The 18,514-nt window shown below is 42.7% G+C and overlaps 1 protein-coding gene across 4 annotated transcripts in view; it reads right to left on the reverse strand.

Annotated features, from left to right (window-relative positions):
- Window positions 1-8,654: 8,654 nt before the first annotated feature.
- Tab2 (TGF-beta activated kinase 1 (MAP3K7) binding protein 2) overlaps window positions 8,655-18,514 on the reverse strand; it is a 54,422-nt gene continuing 44,562 nt past the window's right edge. For all 4 annotated transcript variants that reach the window (XM_028861063.2, XM_028861058.2, XM_037200398.1 and 1 more), the window contains 4 exons: window positions 16,756-16,916; window positions 16,453-16,546; window positions 15,375-15,455; window positions 8,655-10,604 (listed from right to left, as the gene is read on the reverse strand). In XM_028861063.2, coding sequence (XP_028716896.1) covers window positions 10,462-10,604; window positions 15,375-15,455; window positions 16,453-16,546; window positions 16,756-16,916 — 479 coding nt within the window. In that variant the 3' untranslated portion in view covers window positions 8,655-10,461. The remainder of the gene's footprint in view (window positions 10,605-15,374; window positions 15,456-16,452; window positions 16,547-16,755; window positions 16,917-18,514) is intronic.

Consider the following 18,514-nt stretch of genomic DNA (forward strand, 5'->3'; position numbering starts at 1 on the left):
GATACAACCTGCAGTGAAATAGAGGAGGGACTGGTTTATATACTGTTATACTGTTATATATTATTAATACAAGTAAAGTAAGATCATGGCTGTTCTCAGACAGGAGGATGGCTGCGTTTTCCAGTTGCCTATGGGATGGGGCCTTATTTTCGATTTGCTGATTGCCATGGGGTCTCTGCTTGGTGACTTGTATGAGTCTGAGCCGCTGCCTCCATGTACCTTTCTCAAGTTTGTTCTGTGTAGTTAACACTTTTTTTTTTGCCAAAGCTTCTTTTTTAAAAAATAACTTTTATGGTTTTAAATCTCTACACATTATAGACTAAATGTTTGTGTTCTCATTAAGTAAGCCAGGCTTTGAAATCTAATCACCAGGGCTCGTTGGGGACCTCTGCAAGGTGACTAGGTCACAAGGGCCCAGGGAACAGGACCATGCCCTTGTAAAGAGGCATGGCCGTGGAAACACATAATCCTAGCACTTGGCAGGCTAAGGATGAAAGTGAATTTGAGGCCAACCTGGGCTATGGAGGAAGACCTACATCAGCAAAGCAAAGCAAAACAACATAAAAGAGGCCCCAGAGGCTGACTTCTCTTCCTCGCTCTGAGGACAAGGCACAAAGAGTTTATGATTCTGGGATGATACTTCCCCAGCTTGGAATCCACTGCTCTATTGATCCTGGGTTTGTCAAGCATCTAGAACTGTGAGAAATTATTGAATATGTTAAGACTGATGGGATGGACTCTCTATATAATGCAATTCATTTAATGCAATGCAATACAGTACCAATGCCAACTGTATGGTTTATATGCAACAGTATGTACCTATCATGAGGTTTAATTTTTTTAAGTTGCACTTTGTGTGTGTGTGTGTGTGTGTGTGTGTGTGTGTGTGTGTGTTTGGTGGTGTGCACCTGTCACAGCGTGTGTATGGAGGTCAGAGGACAACTTTCAGGAGTCAGTTCTCTTCTACTTTGGGTGCTGGAGACAGAGAGCAGGTTGTCAGGAGCGGTGGTAACTACCCTTCCCCACTGAGTCCATGAGTGTTGATAATGATACCCGTTTGTGAGACCTCACCCCGGTGAGCATGTAGCCCATTTCTATGACCCTTAAAGTCTGTATGCTCCCCTTTGCCATGGGCCCTGGTCTACTACCCTCTGCCTGCTGTTACTGCAGATTGCTTCTGCCTTTCCTGTGGATGGTTCTAGACAGGATGGAGTCTTCCGGACCCGACTCCCTCCATCACTGTGATGTCCTGGACACCCAGCCAGGTTCTATCAGCCCCGCCCTTCCCAATGCTGAACTGTATCCCACTCTCCAGATGTTCCAGAGTCCACCTGCCTGTCTCCTGATGGACATTTGGTTCATTTCTAGTTTTTAGCTGTGAGTAAAGCTGCTATTAATGTTTGTGTAAGTCTGTGTCTGAGCTGACCTCTTCCTCTCTTGGGCAGTGTGTTCTCACTTTCACTGAAGGTGGTGTACGCCAGTTGTTGAAAGCAGGACTAGAGGAAGTCACTTGATTGTGAATTCTTACCCAGGTGCTATATTATATATAATATGCATATTCTATATTATATTATGTATGTTATAGCTGTGTGACTGTGGGCCTGTTCCACAACCTTAGCCTTTCTTTGCTTCAGCTCTGTCTATTGTCTGCTCTTTGAGTTCTGAGGCTGCCGTGAGCTCCCATTTGTGAGGCATGTACTTCAGTGCCTGTGGCGGTTTGAAAGAAAATGACCCTCATAGGCCCATGGGAGCAGCACTATTAGGAGGCGTGGCCTTGTTGGAGTAGGTGTGGCCTTGTTGGAAGAAGTGTGTCACTAGGGGGCAGGCTTTGAGGTCTCAAATGTTCAAGCCAGGTGTAGTATGACATTCACTTCCTGCTGCCCACTGATCCGGATGTAGAACTCTCAGCTCCTTCTCCAGCACCATGTCTGCCTGCAGGCCATCGGACTTCCCGCCATGCCTCCTCCATGATGATAACGGACTAACCCTCTGGACCTGTGAACCATCCCCACTTAGGTGTTTTCCTTTGTAAGAGTTGTTGTGGTCATGGTGTCTCTTCACAGCAATAGTAATCATAACTAAGATAGCAGGTGACACAATTCCAGTCAGTGCCGAGCTTACCTGCTGTTGAGATCTTATTAGGCTGATGTGATTGCCTTTGGGGGAGAGAGAGGTGTGTGGGATGTGTGGGGTCACTTCTGCTTGGCATTTTCACTATCAAGCAAATGAGACCGTAGCCACTTAATAAGTGGCCCGCCTCTTGACATGATGTCACCTACGAAGTTCACCTTGAGAACTTCAAAATTGCGTTACCAAAAAAACAAAAACAAAAACAAAAACAAAAAACAAAAAACAACAACAAAAACCACCTAATGCTTTGAGTAACTTTACCATTTTGTGCTGGGCTGCATTCATAGTGATCCTGGGGTTCATGCAGCCTGCAGGCCCAGACTGGACCCACATGCCTTGTGAGCAGCTCCAAAGCGAACTGAGATGCAGAGCTATTGGGCATCAATCTCAAGACTGTGGCTCACTGCCTGTGACACAGGAAGCACCCTCTCTGCTCAGTTCCCGAGGGTGACACTGATAGAGAGGAAATCCACGCTCCAGTAAGTTGAGAAGAACCCCTGCAGGGTGGGATCGTCACACCAGGAAGAACAAAGTTTCATCGAAAACGTTAGGCATATGATTAAATAACCTTGAGGGAAATAGCACTGATAAGAAAAAAAGAAAAAAGGAAACAGGAAAAGAAAACCACTGGACAGGGTAACTGGAAGTCAGCTGGGATCAGAGCACCCCAGTGACAGCCAGCAGGACACTGTTTGATGACCCCTTGGTGGGACTGTTCCAGTGTGTTCTAGCATGGATTCAGAAGCACATGTGTGCAAGTCCACTTCCCCAGTGAACCAGGACACCCCAAATCCCTCTCTGAATGGTACTTTATAAGACATGACAGGGGCACCTGGGCCTTCTTCAGAAATGGAGAGTGGATTGTATTAGAGAAGACAGTTACTTTGTCTAGAGAAGAAAGAGGGAATATGATACCACTAAATTATATTCTTGGAGGATGAAAAGGGATTTTTTTCCTTGGACTCTCAGTATCCTGCCTGTTAGAACCCAAGAGAGCAGCCAATGAGTCATTACATAATAGAACATCCCATTCACCGAATGGTGGATGCTAGGAACCAAAGCTCTGCCCATGTCTGATTCTAGGAGTTGTAGTTTCTGTGCCAGAGAAACGCAGTTGGGTTTTCAGAATCCGAACAGGAAGGCAGCACACTCACTTGCAAGTGTCTTAATGACTAGGGATGGAGAGAGAAGAGAGGCTGTGGATGACAGGGATACAGGAGGGAAGCCTTAAAAGTGGCTGTGTTCTGGCCATTAGAAACTGAGTAACCATTCGGGGTCTTTCAGCACCATTTACAAAATGCACTTGCTCTTCACCGGGGTGAAATGCTTCTCTTTAGCTCGGCAAAGCCTGGCCGGCTGGACTAGCAAGTGTCTAACACATACGTGCTGCTCTGTTCCGAGACAACTCTGGCAGCTTTGCACAAGACCATGGGAAAGACTTATTAAAACCACAAAGGTAGTAATTAAGACTTCAAGCCAACTCCTATAATAGGACGCAGGTCTGTTTCATGTCACTTATTACACGGAGTCTTGGTTACATGGGCTCAATTTACAAATACATGTGAGGTTGCGACTCCCATCTGAAACCTGTCTTTCCGCTTTCCCTGGGACACAGGAAGACAGGATTATCACACACTTGGCATTCAATTTTTCCCTTTCCTCTTTTCTCCACCAATTTTCTTTGGAAAAATATCCTCTCATGTCCCTCTCTGTTCCAGTTCTCTCCCCCTCCTCTTTAAGACCCTTATCGTATCCAAGATCTAAGAAGCCACTCAAAACACATATCCACAAAAAGGGCAAAGTTTCAGCTTTGAAATAAAAATTAGATGTAACAAAAATCAGGGACCTGGATTTCAAACACCAGTTTTTGAGTGTTTTAGAGTATCCACCAGTTCAATCCTCCACCAGAACAAGACCACACATTATTAGGTAACGCCATTGTTACATTTAGGGATCTCAGCAGTATTTCACTTTATTTCAGCATTCCATCAGTGGTCTAGCCTGGGAACCTATCATTTATAAGATTGCTACTATGGGAAAAACATGAAATTCCAAAGGCTGTACTCACTGGTGAGGCTGAATAGATGTTAGAAACATTACTTGGCCTTCAGATGAAGAATCATCACCATCAATAATTACTAATCTCTTTGTCCCCTACCCGATCCATGATGTCAGGGAACAAATCTAGGGTCTTGTGTGTGGTGAGCAAGTGCTCTTATCACTGAGCTACATTTCCAGCTGATCCCTTCTTACCTTGCAAGGGGGAGGGGTGAGTACCCTGTCAGAGTACATGTATATGGAGAGCAGAGTAATAAGGAACCCCAAGTTGGCAAAAAGCATTGAAGGGCTATGAGGGAAGGTGCAGTGTACAAGGGCCTCGCCACCCTTTAGAAAATTAAAGAAATATATTTTATGTGGTGTGTGCGTGCACACACACACACGCACGCACGCACGCACGCACGCACGCACGCACGCACAGGGCATGCATGGCTGTGTGTATGTGGATGTCAGGGGAAAACTTGGGGAGTGGGCCTCTCTTTCAACCATGTGGGTCTCAGGGACTGCGCTTCAGTCATCAGCGTTGGCAGCAGGTGCCTTTACCCACGGAGCCGTCTTGCTAGCCCAAGGCCTTCTTCATCTTGGCCTTTATCCTTGATAGGTTAAACTGAATTAGAGAGACGGGGCAAACGGTGGACAACAGTACACTGGAGGACATGTGCAAAGTCTCTCGGGGAAGCCATCAGGCCAATTCGGATGTCAGAGGTGTCTATGGAATTGATCCCGCAGAGAGAGCAGGGTGAGCACAGTGGATGCCCGAGGACAGGAAGGGCTGCCGGACAGGAGCCCGCAGACCAGGCATTCTCTCCAACGATACTGTGACATACTACAACGCCAGAGCAGAGTAAGAACCAGGAAGTGGAGCTGGGTTCCCAGGTGGGAGTTTTTTTCTAAAAAAGTCCATGGAAAAGATACTAGTGCTTATTTACAGAGCCATGGGGACCGGTGCGCTTTTGGAGCAAAGATCAGTAAGTGGTGATGGAGATGACTGGGTAGCAAGGGGATCGAGAGGAGGAGATCTTCAGAGGGAGGTACTGTGGTGCTCAGAGGGTTTACTTTTATTATTATTATTATTATTTTGGTTTTTCGAGACAGGGTTTCTCTGTGGTAGCTTTGTGCCTTTCCTGGAACTCTCTTTAGAGATCTGCCTGGCTCTGCCTCCCAAGTGTTGGGATTAAAGGCGTGCTGCCGGCACACCCCCCCCACCCCCCCCACCCCCCGCCACCGCCACCACCACCACCACCCGGCAGAGAGGGTTTATTTTAGGCCACACAAAAATGCACATGGGCAGCCACCAGAGTCAGTCTTTTGAACACAGCATTTGTTGTCCTGGAGAAATAATTTGTTACATGCAGTCAGCCTCTGACATTAAAAAAACAAACAAACAAAAAAACCAAAACAAAAAACCCCACTATGTAAAGCAGGCGGAGGTGAGAGTTGATGGTAAGGGTTTCTTTGCAAGTATGAGGCCTCAAATCAGCCTCCCAAACCCCCACCCACAGCTATGGGAGGTGGCCTACGTTTGCACTCACAGTACTAGAGAGGCAGAGGTGGGCGGATCTTTGGGTCTCCATGTGCACGGCCACCTGCACACACGTGTACTCCTCCACATACATGCCTTTGTAAAGCAACCCACCTTTGACACTGAGGGGACTTCAGTCTCCATGACTGAAACACCAAAGTCTGCTCCATGGAGATGTCCTCAGAGCAACTGAGAAAAGAGCATCTCTCCTGCTAATTATGCCGTGGAGATGAAGGCCTTAATATAGCTTAATATAGAAAAAGGTTTGGATCAGTTATACACCCGTGGTGCGAAGCTTTTAATCCTCTACCCTACCCCTCTGAACCAGGCTCACGTAAGGAAGAAAACCTGAAGTAATAAATACCCAGCTAGAAATGTCCCCACCCCCTTTTATGTGTGTTGGTGTTTTGCCTGCATGTGAAGGTGTCAGATCCCTTAAAACTGGAGGTATAGACAGTTGTGAGCTGCCATGTGGGTGCTGGGAATTGAACCTGGGTCCTCTGGAAGAGCAGCCAGTGCTCTTAACCACTGCGCCACGTCTCCAGCCCTCAAATGCTGTTTTCTTGATGAGACTTTTCTTAGTTGCTCAATTGTGTTTTCAGGTGGAAGCAAAAATAAAAATGCAGCAGTATCGCTGCATCTTCAAGTAAAATGGATATAACATTGTAGGTTCAAACAAAACAAAAAGCTGGCATCAGGGCTTCCGCTCAACTCACCTAGCAGGTACCTGGTTGTAACATAAACCCGATAGATGAGCTCCAACCTCAGAAACCATGCTAGGACCAACTCCAGCAAGGGGTCCCCTGCTTACACATATGCTGTGGCGTGCGTTCACACACACACGGTGGTAGTTTGAATGAGCTGTGTCTCCTACAGTCTTGGGGACTTGTAGACTTGGTCCCCAGGAGGTGGCATGGTTTGGGGGAGGTTAGGTGGTGTGGCGTGCTGGAGGAAGTATGTCACAGGGTGAGAGGTGGCTTTGGAGTCTTGTGCCCACTCCAGTTGGCTGTTTCCTGCGTGTGCCACAATGTCTGCTGTTTGCCACTATGCTGGACTCATCCCTCTGGAATGTAAGCCAAAAGAAACTCCTTGCTTAAGCGGCTTTTGGTCATGGTGTTTTATCACAGCAATAGGATAGTAAATACACACACACACACAGGCACACACACACAGACACACAGACACACACACAATAAAGTAGAAACTGGAGCCCAAAGCGTGTTCACTTGTAGAGGAATATATTTTGCATTATAACAGGGAGTTATGCTAACTGTGAGCAGGCATTACTTCTGGAAATGGTCTCTGGTACAAACACTTATTTTCCAGGCTAATTCAGCCATGGACTGATGAGCATTCTTTACCTCTGAAACTTCTATCACTCACTAAAATTTCCCATTAGCATTAAATTGGGGAAGAGGAAACTCACAAAATGTCAGTTAAGTTTGATGTTTATCAAGGCCTTATCAATTTAGAGTTAGGAGCTAAAACAGTTCTGTACTATGCTAATACAATTTTATGCATGATTTCAATTTTTCAGTACAAAATTATTTTTATAGAATAGACTGGCTGCTTGGTCATTAAAAAAAAAAGAGGCTGGAGAGCTGGCTCATCAGTTAAGAGCATGTCCTGTTCTTGCAGAGGGCCATATCAGGGAGCTCACACTGGGGACCTACTACCTCTGGCCTCTGTGGACACTACTCACACACACAAACCCACACCCAGACACACATTACATATAATTTAAAAAAGAAAGTAAATGGCTAGATATGGTGCCAAAAAAACCTATCATCACTGTACCTGGGAGGACAGCCCTGGCTACTACGCAGTTAAGACCAAACACCTAAAAAGTAAAAATGGTGATTAAGAAAAACAAATCTGATTTTCTTCATGAAAACTGGCAACCTGGGTCTGTGTATATACTAGACATAGTGACAGTGACTGGTGTGTTGTGTTTGTACATTTATTTGTGTGCACACATGGCAAACCCATGTACAGCAGGTAAGAGAACTGGGAGGTGGTTGTCTCTTCCCACCATCTGAGTTCTGGGCACTGACCTGCCTGCTGAGCCGTCTCTCTGGCCCTGGCTAAGGTTCCAGAAAGTGTCCCCATGTTCAGTTTATATGACCTGCCCACTGCCATCCCTGAATAGTGTGGTGGTAATCCCTTCTCTGAGGGGTGGCATACCCTTCTCTGAGGCTTTAGTAATTTCTAAAGGTAGTTTCCAGACCACCATCTTGTGTTCAGAACTCCTGTTCTTTGGCAAAAGTTTTTCTCCCACTAGGTCTCGAAAACTCACTGTGAGTGTATCATGCCTTCGTGCACAGACCATGTTAGAGACACTAGCAAACACGGTGTCTTTTACTTTTCAAGCTCAGAAAAACTCTGAGCCTTAATGTTTTGAAAAGTGTGACTGAGAATTTTCTTCAAGAGAAGCACCACAGTACACTCGGCACCAATGCATCATGGGACTTAGCAAACATGGACTGACTAGGCCAAAGAATCCAAGACGTCACATTTCTTTTGAACAATAGGGTAGAATTTTAAAAATTAAAAAGAAACGAATAGTTAAAATACACCATGAGAAGAAGCCACTCTCCACTTCCTTCTCTGGCTGAAATCTGGTTGCTTTGATCAGTTAAAAAGCCTGGCAGCCAGAAACAAGGCATGCCTAGAACCACTGGACGTGGGAGGCTGAGGCAGGAGGATTGCAAATTTGATGCTCGCCTGGATCACATAGTGAGATCCTGTCCACAAAAAACGAACCAGCCAGCCAGCCAATCAAGACACTCCAAAGAAACCGACAAAAATCCACAAACCGAGGGGAAGCTGGGAGCTTCTGAGAAGGCTCAAGATGAGGTGCTGTACTTTCCTGACTCCAGTTAACCAGGGAACATTGTGCAGGGCACAGACTGCCTCACAAACTTCAAAAACAAGTCACAAAATCCACGTTAGAATATAAGTTTTTTAATTTTTATAAATAACTTATCTGTTACAAAGATAGTTTACCCAGCTAAATCACAAAACCATCAACTCAAGATATCCAAATTACGTTTTATTAATAAAACAAGTAAAAACTGATTTACCAATCTTCACATAGAACTGCAGAGGAAGCTGAAAAACAAGGCCTACTTTGAAAACAAAATGCATCAAATGTGCAAGGATTGGGGCCTGCTGTCAGTGACCTAGGATTGCCACATTTCTTTCCATATTCACGAGGCAAAGCCTGGAGCCAAGGCTCTGACCCCTAAAACGCTCATCTGCGAGAATCCTGTTTAGTGAAAACAGCCACTTGTGAACCTTTACAGCGGGACAATCTACATGACTCCCCATCTTTTGCTGTATTTCAGCACTTCCCTAGCCCCATTCTAAGCACTGATAATTTCATAATTCTTTTTAAACGCAGTTATTTCTTGATTTTATTTAGTTATATACATTCCTGATCGTATGAATAGTTACTTTCCTTACAAAAATATATCATCAAGATAAAGAGATGTCTGAGGTTGTTTCAGTGTTCAAGTCTGCTTGTTTTCTTTCTTTTTTCCAGCTTGTCTTCAGTTGTCTAAAGATGACTATGTTTCATAAATACACATGAATGTCACCAAGTCAGGTTAGAAATGGACTGTCCCAACAGTACAGCAGCTACACTTCTTTCCAAGAAGAAAAAAGGCTGCTGCTACTGCTGCTGTGGCTGCTTCTCAAACTACTTTCCCAACGAGAACCTCCCGTGAAGTTCTGGGGACACCACCCACTCGTGGGGCAAGATGTCAGTGGGTGTCAATACTTGTTTGCTTTGGTCACCCAGTGCTGAAGTCGGTGTACAGTGTGACCTACCGACATGCCTGCAGTGTTTTCTGCAACTTCCATGCAGCAGCACCTGCTATCTTCTCAGAGCACTGGCATCCAAGGGGACGAAGGACAGGAGCAGGAGAGGGAAGTTATCTGTGCATAGTTTCATTTCATTAATGCTTTTTTATCTTATGGCATTGCTTTTCTCAGTAAGGCTTAAAAAGGAACATGATTGTGCCTACTAAAAGGGAAAAAGAACATTAGTTAACAAAAGTCTATTACACTATACATATAGAAATATAAGAAAATAATGAAGAGATCCTTAAAGCAGACGCGAGAGATCTGTACAGTAGGGAAGCTTTGGGGCGCTCACTGTGGATTTGTACAGACAATGCACACTGCTTTCCTTTTCATCACCAGACCCTAGATGCTGGCTTCACAGAGACGTCTTCAGAGAAGACAAAGACAAGGCCAAGAGTACCACAGATTGTGACGTTTGCCCGCATCCACTGGCACTATGCGGCAGCAGAATTTTTACATAGTCAAACCTTGTTCCTTCTCTTCGTGTATGTAGTGTTTCACCAAAAGCTTTAAAAACACAAAAAGCTATCATCCTATTCCTTCCTCCTGTCAAGATCAGTAGTGACAGGAGGGAGAAGGACTGGGGACGCCGAGGCACTGGCGGGTTGAGAATGGTCCATTGTGGACAGTGACACTGTACATGGTCAGGCAGCAGGCAGCCCAGTCTCTCGGGTCATCTTTCCCGTGACGAACCTCTACTGCCCATGACGTTAGACTGAGGTATTATTAGCTCTGTGGACTGCCACTGAACACAGCAGGCCACCGTCTTGTCACACCTGCAACTGGACCAAACCCTATGTAGCAGTGAAACGTTTCCCCGACGATGACGACAGATGACTGTCTTGAATTTCAGATGCGGCTGTAGAGGACACGGGGCCTTTGGCTCAGAAATGCCGAGGCATCTCACACTGTTCACAGCGGATTAAGGCCGGGTGATTCAGAAAAGTACAGGCAGTGCAGTTCCACTGGGCGCCCTCCTCATCCTCGGGGTCTTGAGTCTTTGGTGCTTTGATGGTGGGCCTTTGATCTGCAGGGAAGCCAGAGGAAGAGAAGAGTTAGAGAAGCAGGAAAGCCCACCGAGGGCACCAAATCCCTGGTGACTGCCCGAGGTTGCAGGCCAGTGGTGAACTAACTCCCGTGTGCTTTCCCTGCGCTTCCCTCTGGGAAGAGCCACTGGACGAACACCAACACCTCCACAGCCTCACGGAAAACACAGCCCCCCAGTCCTAACGTCTACCAGGAGAAAGGACACTCACTCCTTACAATGTCTGAGTGTCACGGTAGCCCATGAAAAAGGTTCCTGTTGAGAGTAATCATGAGCTCCATTTCCCATTCAAGTAGTGTTGATACTTGTTTTTTACTAGGAAGGGAAGTTTCCATGAAATGCATTTTTTTTTTAATCTACTAAGAAAGTAAGTCTTCAGGAACTGTTTTATTTGAGACTGTGTCTGCCCATGTAGCCCAGGCTAGCCTTAAGTTCCAGCAATCCTCCTGCCATTTTAATCTCCTGGGTGCTGGGGTTTTAAGTATGTGCTATAAACCTTGTTTTTAAACAACAAATTCCTTCCTTCCTTTTTTCTTCTTTGAAACAAGGGTTTCTCTGTGCAGCTTTGGGGCCTGTCCTAGAACTCACTTTGTAGACCAGGCTGGCCTCAAACTCACAGAGATCTGCCTACCTCTGCCTCCCGAGTGCTGGGATTAAAGGTGTGTACCACCATTGCCCGGCCTCAACAACTACTTTCTAAATGTGTGTTTACACTTATGTCAATAACAAATGCCGAAAAAGTAAGCCCGTGTCAAAAAATCATCACATTTTCCTGTTTTATTTTTTTAAAATTAGACATGGTATGGAAGAACACTGAATCTGGATTCAAACAGCAGGGAGCCTTTTACACTGTGTTCAGAGATCCTTTGCTATGCAGCCTTTTAGCTGTCACAACCGAAAGTCACCATCCTCAACAATGACAGGACATTTTTATCTAGCCAGTTTCCTATTATATTTAAATTGTAATCTAGCCGATTGTTTTAACACTTAGGGATTTTGTGTATGTACATGTGTGAGTGTGCACGCATCATAGCATGCGTGTAGAGGGAGTTGGTTCGTTCCTTCTACCACGTGGATCCTCAGGATTGAACACAGGTCATCGAGGCTGGCTAGTACCAAGTGTCCTTACCATCACCACCCTGCCAGCTCCAGCTGAGCTGGTATGTGCGTGTGAAGTAAGGTCGGGGTCAATCCCATTATTTGTATACGGAGCTTTCAGCCTCGCCAGTTTCATTTACTGAAACACTGTTGTGTGTTTCTGGTCCCTTATCGAAAACATGCTGGTTTCTGCTCTGTTCCACGGGTCTGGTGTAAGGCTGTGTCTATATCTGCACTGACTGTTAGGATTACTGGAGCTCTGTCCTCTATTTTGAAAGAAGAGTATGTTATCTCCAGCTCTGTCCTCACTCCAGATCACTCTGGCTACTTAGAATCTTTCCTGTCTGAATTTTAGGATATTTTTCTTATTTTTACATAGAATGACATAGAATTTTGAGAGTGACTACACAGAATCTGTGGACTGGAGCTGAAGATGGCTCAGCAGTTAAAGAACATTGGCTGCTCTTCCACATGACCCTGGTTCAATTCCCAGCACCCACATGACAGCTCCTAACTATCTACCTTTAGTTCCAGGTGATCCGACACTCCCAGATACATGCAGGCAAAACACCAGTGCACATAAAAATATATCTGTAGATCATTTTGGGTATCTTAGATATCTGAACAGTACAATTTTTCCAATCCATGAACATGAATTTTTCTGTTAATTTCCTTCTTTGGTATTTATAATTCTGGTATAAAATTCTTCTGCCTCTTTGGTGAAGTTTATTCCTAAGTATTTTATCTTTTTGATTATCACTGTGAATGAAATTGTTTTCTTGGTATCTATGAGCTTCTTTTACATAATTGTACAAAGAAACATAAGACTGATTTTATATACTACAATATTAGTGAATTCACTAAGTAGTTTTAATAGTGAATGCTTGAAACCATGGCTAATACTGACCTTGATAAATGCTATGTTTTTTCTTTTTCTTTTTGGAGCTGAGGCTCGAACCCAGGGCCTAGCAAGCGCTCTGCCACTGAGCTAAATCCCCAAAAATACAAACACCTATAAAACAACTTATAAACTAGGCACATTAAAAGAGTAATATCTCATAGTAAAACAGATTATAACACTATACTAATAAATTCTATCTAAAATTTATAAATTATTTCTGGAATATTCCACATAGCGTTTTTAGAATGTGATTAACTGGCTAACCAATTAATAAAGAGAAACTGCAGCTGGACATAACCACACGATCATATCTTCTGCAATTAGGGGTAATTCTGTTTCCTCTTTTCTGATTTGGATGCCTTTTTGTTGTTGTTGAAAGAAGTAGAGATGGTGGGCATTCCTGTCTTGTACCACGTTAGACGAAGGCTTTCAAGTTTCCCCCACTATGATATGATCTGTGTGGTTTGGACAAGTGCCCTTCTTATGCTGAGGTTAGGTTCCCCTTTGCTTACTGACTCTCTTTATTAACTTGGTGTGTGTGTGTGTGTGTGTGTGTGTGTGTGTGTGCACGCATACCAGAGCACATGTACACAGGCACAGAGTTCAGAGGACAACTTGAGGAGTACACTCTCTCTACTGTATGGGCTCCAGAGAATGAATCCAGTCCCTGAGATCTCACAGGAAGAACTCTTCCCTGCTGCAGGATCTTGTACTTTATCCTTTAATCTTTGCGGACCGATTTCCATCAAATGCTCTTATGTGCCTATTGACACGGCATGCTTTCTTCTGTTTCTACATGTACACCACGTACTCTAATCTGTCTATGTCGAGCAATTCTTGGATATCAGGGGCAGTTCCCACTTGGCCATGCGATGGACTTCCCAGAGTGTTGCTAACAGTGCAGTCAGAAGCCCCACATCTGTGTTTGCTGGTATCTGGGCCGAGAGCTTCCCTTTACTTGCAGAGTCTCTGCCCAGTCTTGGTCCCATCAAACACCTGCAAGTATTCCTTTTCAATTTTTTTGGGGGGGTTATAATTTTAGTTTTTCAAATGTTTTAATGGATTTCCTATTGTTTTTAAACTCTGATTTATGTTTAACCTTCCTCATTACTTTTCTCCTATTAACTTTGGGCCTACTTTCTTATGCTAGGTCCCTGAGGTATATAATCAGGCCGAGTTACTGGTTTTAATGCAGGCTTTATCTATAAACTGAACATCTATCTGTATTGCTTTTGTTGCCTCTCACAGGTTTTGGTGTTTGGTTTCTGTTTTCTTGCAGATACTTCTGTGTCAAAAGCAGGGTTCTGGCATCAAACCTCAGGCCTTGGACTTGCCTGAGTCCCCTGTCAGTGAGCTACATATCTCTAGCTCATTCTCTCCTCAAAGACCCAGTGAAGAGTGGAGAATGTGTTGCTTACTTTCCATGCATTTTCTGGTTTCAGTGGACTGATTCAAAGATGGCTGAAATGACTCTGATCTTAAATTTGTTAAAACACGTTTTAAGATAGCTCTGTAAATGCTTGTGTCTTCCTATTGAATATATCCTTTTATCATATACATAAAATCACATTCTTTGTCCTTAGAGACAACTTTAGACTTAAAAAAATATCTTGTCTGATTAATACAGCCACTCATGATTTCTATTAATTACCGCTTAAATAAAACACCTTTTTGTATCTCTTGATTTTTAGTCTCTATGTCTAAAATGAGCTTCTTGTAGAGAGAGCGCACTGTTGAATCCCGCTTTAGGATTCACCCATTAGCTCTCTCAGCTGGTGGTGAGTTCACGTATTTCCATGGATGGCGCTCATTTATTGCTAAATGCAGACTTGGCATGGCCTCTGTTCCTTCCTCCTCCTCCTCTCACCTTTCCATCTGTGTGTTTCCTTGTTGTTTGATGATTCTTGTGTTTCCTGTTTTTTAAAGCATCTGTGTACTTGTTAATAGTATGTTTCCCCTACTTTCTGGTTGCATGGATATCTTTCATTACATCTTTCTATTTTAAGTTAGTTGATGACTTAATCTCAATCCCATGCAAAAGCTACACTTTCACCAACTCTACCTTGCCAAATTATGTGTTCTTGTAGTCAAAATTTGCTCCCTTAATGTCTATTTACTCTTTTTTATTTAACTTCTCTTAGGGCTAAAAGAAAATTATGCACCATGAATGATTAACAGTGTTATAGTGACCTAAATGTATGTGCCTACATCTTTTACTGTGGTCAGTCAGATTTATGCATATGATCTTCATTTATATACATATTCTCTTGCCTGGCTCAAATACAGACTTATTTCAACATGTCTCAGCCTGGTGCACACATATCCTGTGACTGTCAATGCTGTAAAATGTTACTAGATGATACGTTCTGAAATTCACCTGGAATTCAGGATATATTACTCAGAATTATACAAAACAATGTTCTCAAAAAACTGAATTTCTCTACAGTGACTTCCTCAGCATTGTTTAAAAATTTAAGGAAAATAACCCTTTGTACTTTCTGTTTTGGGAGTACATAGTGGCCACTAAGGTTTCAAACATGACTCTTAAAAAGTTAAATACATTACATCTTAGCACCCCCACCGACCCCAGAATGTAAATGAAAATAAACAAACACCTTCCTAATGAATCCACTCCGGAATGCCAAAGTTGGAAGCACTTCTAAAGTGGAAGGTTGAAAAAAAAAAAAATTAAAATTTTCTAAGATTTTGCTTTTCAAAATGTAACAGTTTTCACACTTAATGGATACACTAACCTTTGGGTTTTGGTGGCACAGGACCTACAAATCCAATATTGTCATAAAAGTTATGAATAGCGCTGGGGTTAAAATGTGGTCCTGAAATATATAAAAAGTAAATATATCAATATTTATAGCTCAAAAATACTTAATTTTATTTTTAAAGCAAGCATTTCTTTCTAAAAATAAACAGAAATGCTTTAAATTGTACCCTCTTAATTTCAAATTATATGTAAGATTTCAAAAACATATCTCAAAATATAGGTATAAGATAGTATTCATAAACAGGCAAGTGGTAAACTGGGAAGAAATGAAATTAATGCTTGTAAGAAAGAATTAGAAGCAGACCCCTGGCTCTATGTGACAAGTTAAAATGGTAGCTTATTGTCATTTAAAATCAATTTAAGCAAAATCCATCATCTTTCAGTATAATGGATGTTAGACTACACACAGAAGTATAATTTAAGACTTCTTTGTTAAGTTTCCTTTGCCTCTTTTTAAATTTTATATATTTTTGTTATTTCTCCAACTTCAGAATTAGATTTCAGTGATAAAATTTTATTTAGGTTTTCGATGGAACTGAATTAAATATAAGTACTTTTTACTGCAATAAGAAATTATTGCTGGTTACTAACTGCTCAAAAAAGTATAAAACCCTATCATGGTTCTAAGAATATATAACTCTCTTTTTATGTCCTTTTCCATTTTATCAATTAAGACAGTGCCAGTGAAATGAGGACATGCAATTCTTGAAAGGTAAAAGGAAAAAGTTACAGGGATACATCCCTATTAATAAATCCTGTTAACAGACTCTATACGTCTGGAAGCCAAACCTCTGACCATGCAGCTAGACCTACAATCACTGTCTTCCCTTACCACAGGGCTACAGCCGATCTAAAGGCTACTGAGTGTGTCTGGTTTCTTGAACCAACTACATATTTACTGGGGAGGAGTGGGCATTAAAAAGCCAATTGTTCTTTAGCACTACTTGGCTCCAAAGCTGAATACTTTGAGACAGTGACTGGTAAGCCTATTCTCAGTCACGGGAAAAGAGATCAATTCAATAAATTTCAGCTGAGTATGCACTGAACTTTACCTCGGGCTTGAAAAAGGTCAATTTCTTTGGTTAAGCAGTCAATGTCAATCTGGAGTTGTCTATTACAACTTCTCAACTGCTGCATTTCTTCGAGCTGAAAAATAATTCCATGTAAAGAAGGTTTGTATTGAATTCTCATGTCATTAGTTAAGAAAGAATGGAGGTTGGCAGGGGAAGGCAAGGACAGAAAAACAAGTATGGATTAAGAGCATGTGCAGAGAACTAGAGCAAGCCTTTACACTATGGCAGCCAGCCTACTCTCCTGTGCAAGCGCAGAGGTCACAGCAGTTGGGTAAGACTTACTGAAGGTATTTGGGATATGGAATTCGATCTCTTCAGGCGCCTTCGAGTTAGATTGTTTTCCATCTCATTGACCTCAGATTTGAGTTTATCCAGCTTTTTCTTCTGCATCTCGAGCTCTCTTTGAAGCCGCTCCATCCTGGCCTTCTGGTGCACCAGCAGAGCTGCAACAGGACACAAGGGTGAGACCCACCCACTCCAGAGGCCACCCTGAGCAGACACGACAATGGAGACCGCCAAGCATTTCTGTGACAGTCTGCCAAGTATCCCAGGGCTACATTAGAACAAAATATTGTTAAGCACTCAAAATTTCAAAATTCTTACTCTGGAAACTGTCTCAATTATTTAAGCAAATATTCTACACTTAAAATTTTTATGGTTTGGATTAAACCTATGTTCTGGCTGAAGACAGTGTCTGTAGTTCACATTTGACTTTTGGAAAGGACAAGTCTCTCTCCACTTGCATGATACACTGGTCTGTGCACGAGATATTCTAACATGACAATTTTACAGATATTTTATAAGGGAATATGAAATGGAGAAAATACATTTTGATGTATGTAACAAATGAGAAAACCACATGAATATTAGCAAACTGTTCAAGCTGCAAATTAAAACTGCCATTTAGATAAACACTTTTTCTCATTCTCAGACTACATTTTGTGAAACTATTTTAGCAGGGTTTCTAAAAGAAGCAATAAATCTTGCAGCATAAATGCTGAGCGACCCAGAAAAGCTTATCAAGCTGTCAAATATTGGTGTATGTCACTGGGAGCCAGCCCTGGGAAATGGGAACTTTGTCTTTTAGGACACTTGATTAGAAAGACACCTTGGGATGATACTACCCAGAGAAAATAAGCTGATGGGAGAAAGTACCTTAAGCCCGCAGTATTTTTAGTGCTTCCTATGTTTAGAAATGTTTGGATACACAAGTACTTACCATGGTATTCCAACTGCTACATGGTAGTGTCCATGCTACACAGGCTTACAACTTACAGTCAGCAGGCAAACCAGGGTTTAGGCATGAAGTAGCATTACTGTTCAGGTCTGGAAACTCCATGCCGACTGCATGGTGAGTGGGGTGGCTACACGGAACAGTTTCCAGACTGAATCACTTGGTAAATGTTGTATAGCTAGCTGTACATTTAAAAATGAATTCCCCGGGAAGACAGGGAGTATGGAGAAAGGTCAAGATCTGAAGGATAATGGTTAAAAATGTCCACAAATTGAAGAAAATAAAAATATAATTCTAGAAGATAATGGAACAATTTGTTCACCTAACTAAATTATCCAAGAGTGCAGACGAAGAAACACACTTTCAAAGTCTGGGAGACTTTCTCAATGACAGGCAGCTGCTGAAGTCATTAAGAAAATTAAGATGGAATATGATGACAAACAAAAAGCTGAGTCTAAAGCTACAAGACAATTGTGGTGAGTGTGGGAGGATGGCAGGGACTGCTGAAAGCAAAGCGAGACTAACATACCAGGAAATAAAAAGACTTAGGAAGTCCAGAATCTGAAGTATACTATGGTCTTGTATACCAATGCCCCAGAACATCTTCTCCTGTGCTTCTTTGTAAGGGCTTCAATTTACATGAAGACCCATTCTCATATGCCAACACGCTAACTGTTTAGGAATGACCAATGAGAGGAATGAAGGTGCATTTCTAAACAAAATACCCAGTTTCTAAATGAAAATAACGAAGAGAAAAATAAAGAACATGGTTAAACCTAGTAGGCAAGGAAAAACACAAAAGACACA

The sequence above is a fragment of the Peromyscus leucopus genome, chromosome 8a (genome assembly GCF_004664715.2).
Source record: "Peromyscus leucopus breed LL Stock chromosome 8a, UCI_PerLeu_2.1, whole genome shotgun sequence".
Taxonomy (NCBI): Eukaryota; Metazoa; Chordata; class Mammalia; order Rodentia; family Cricetidae; genus Peromyscus; species Peromyscus leucopus.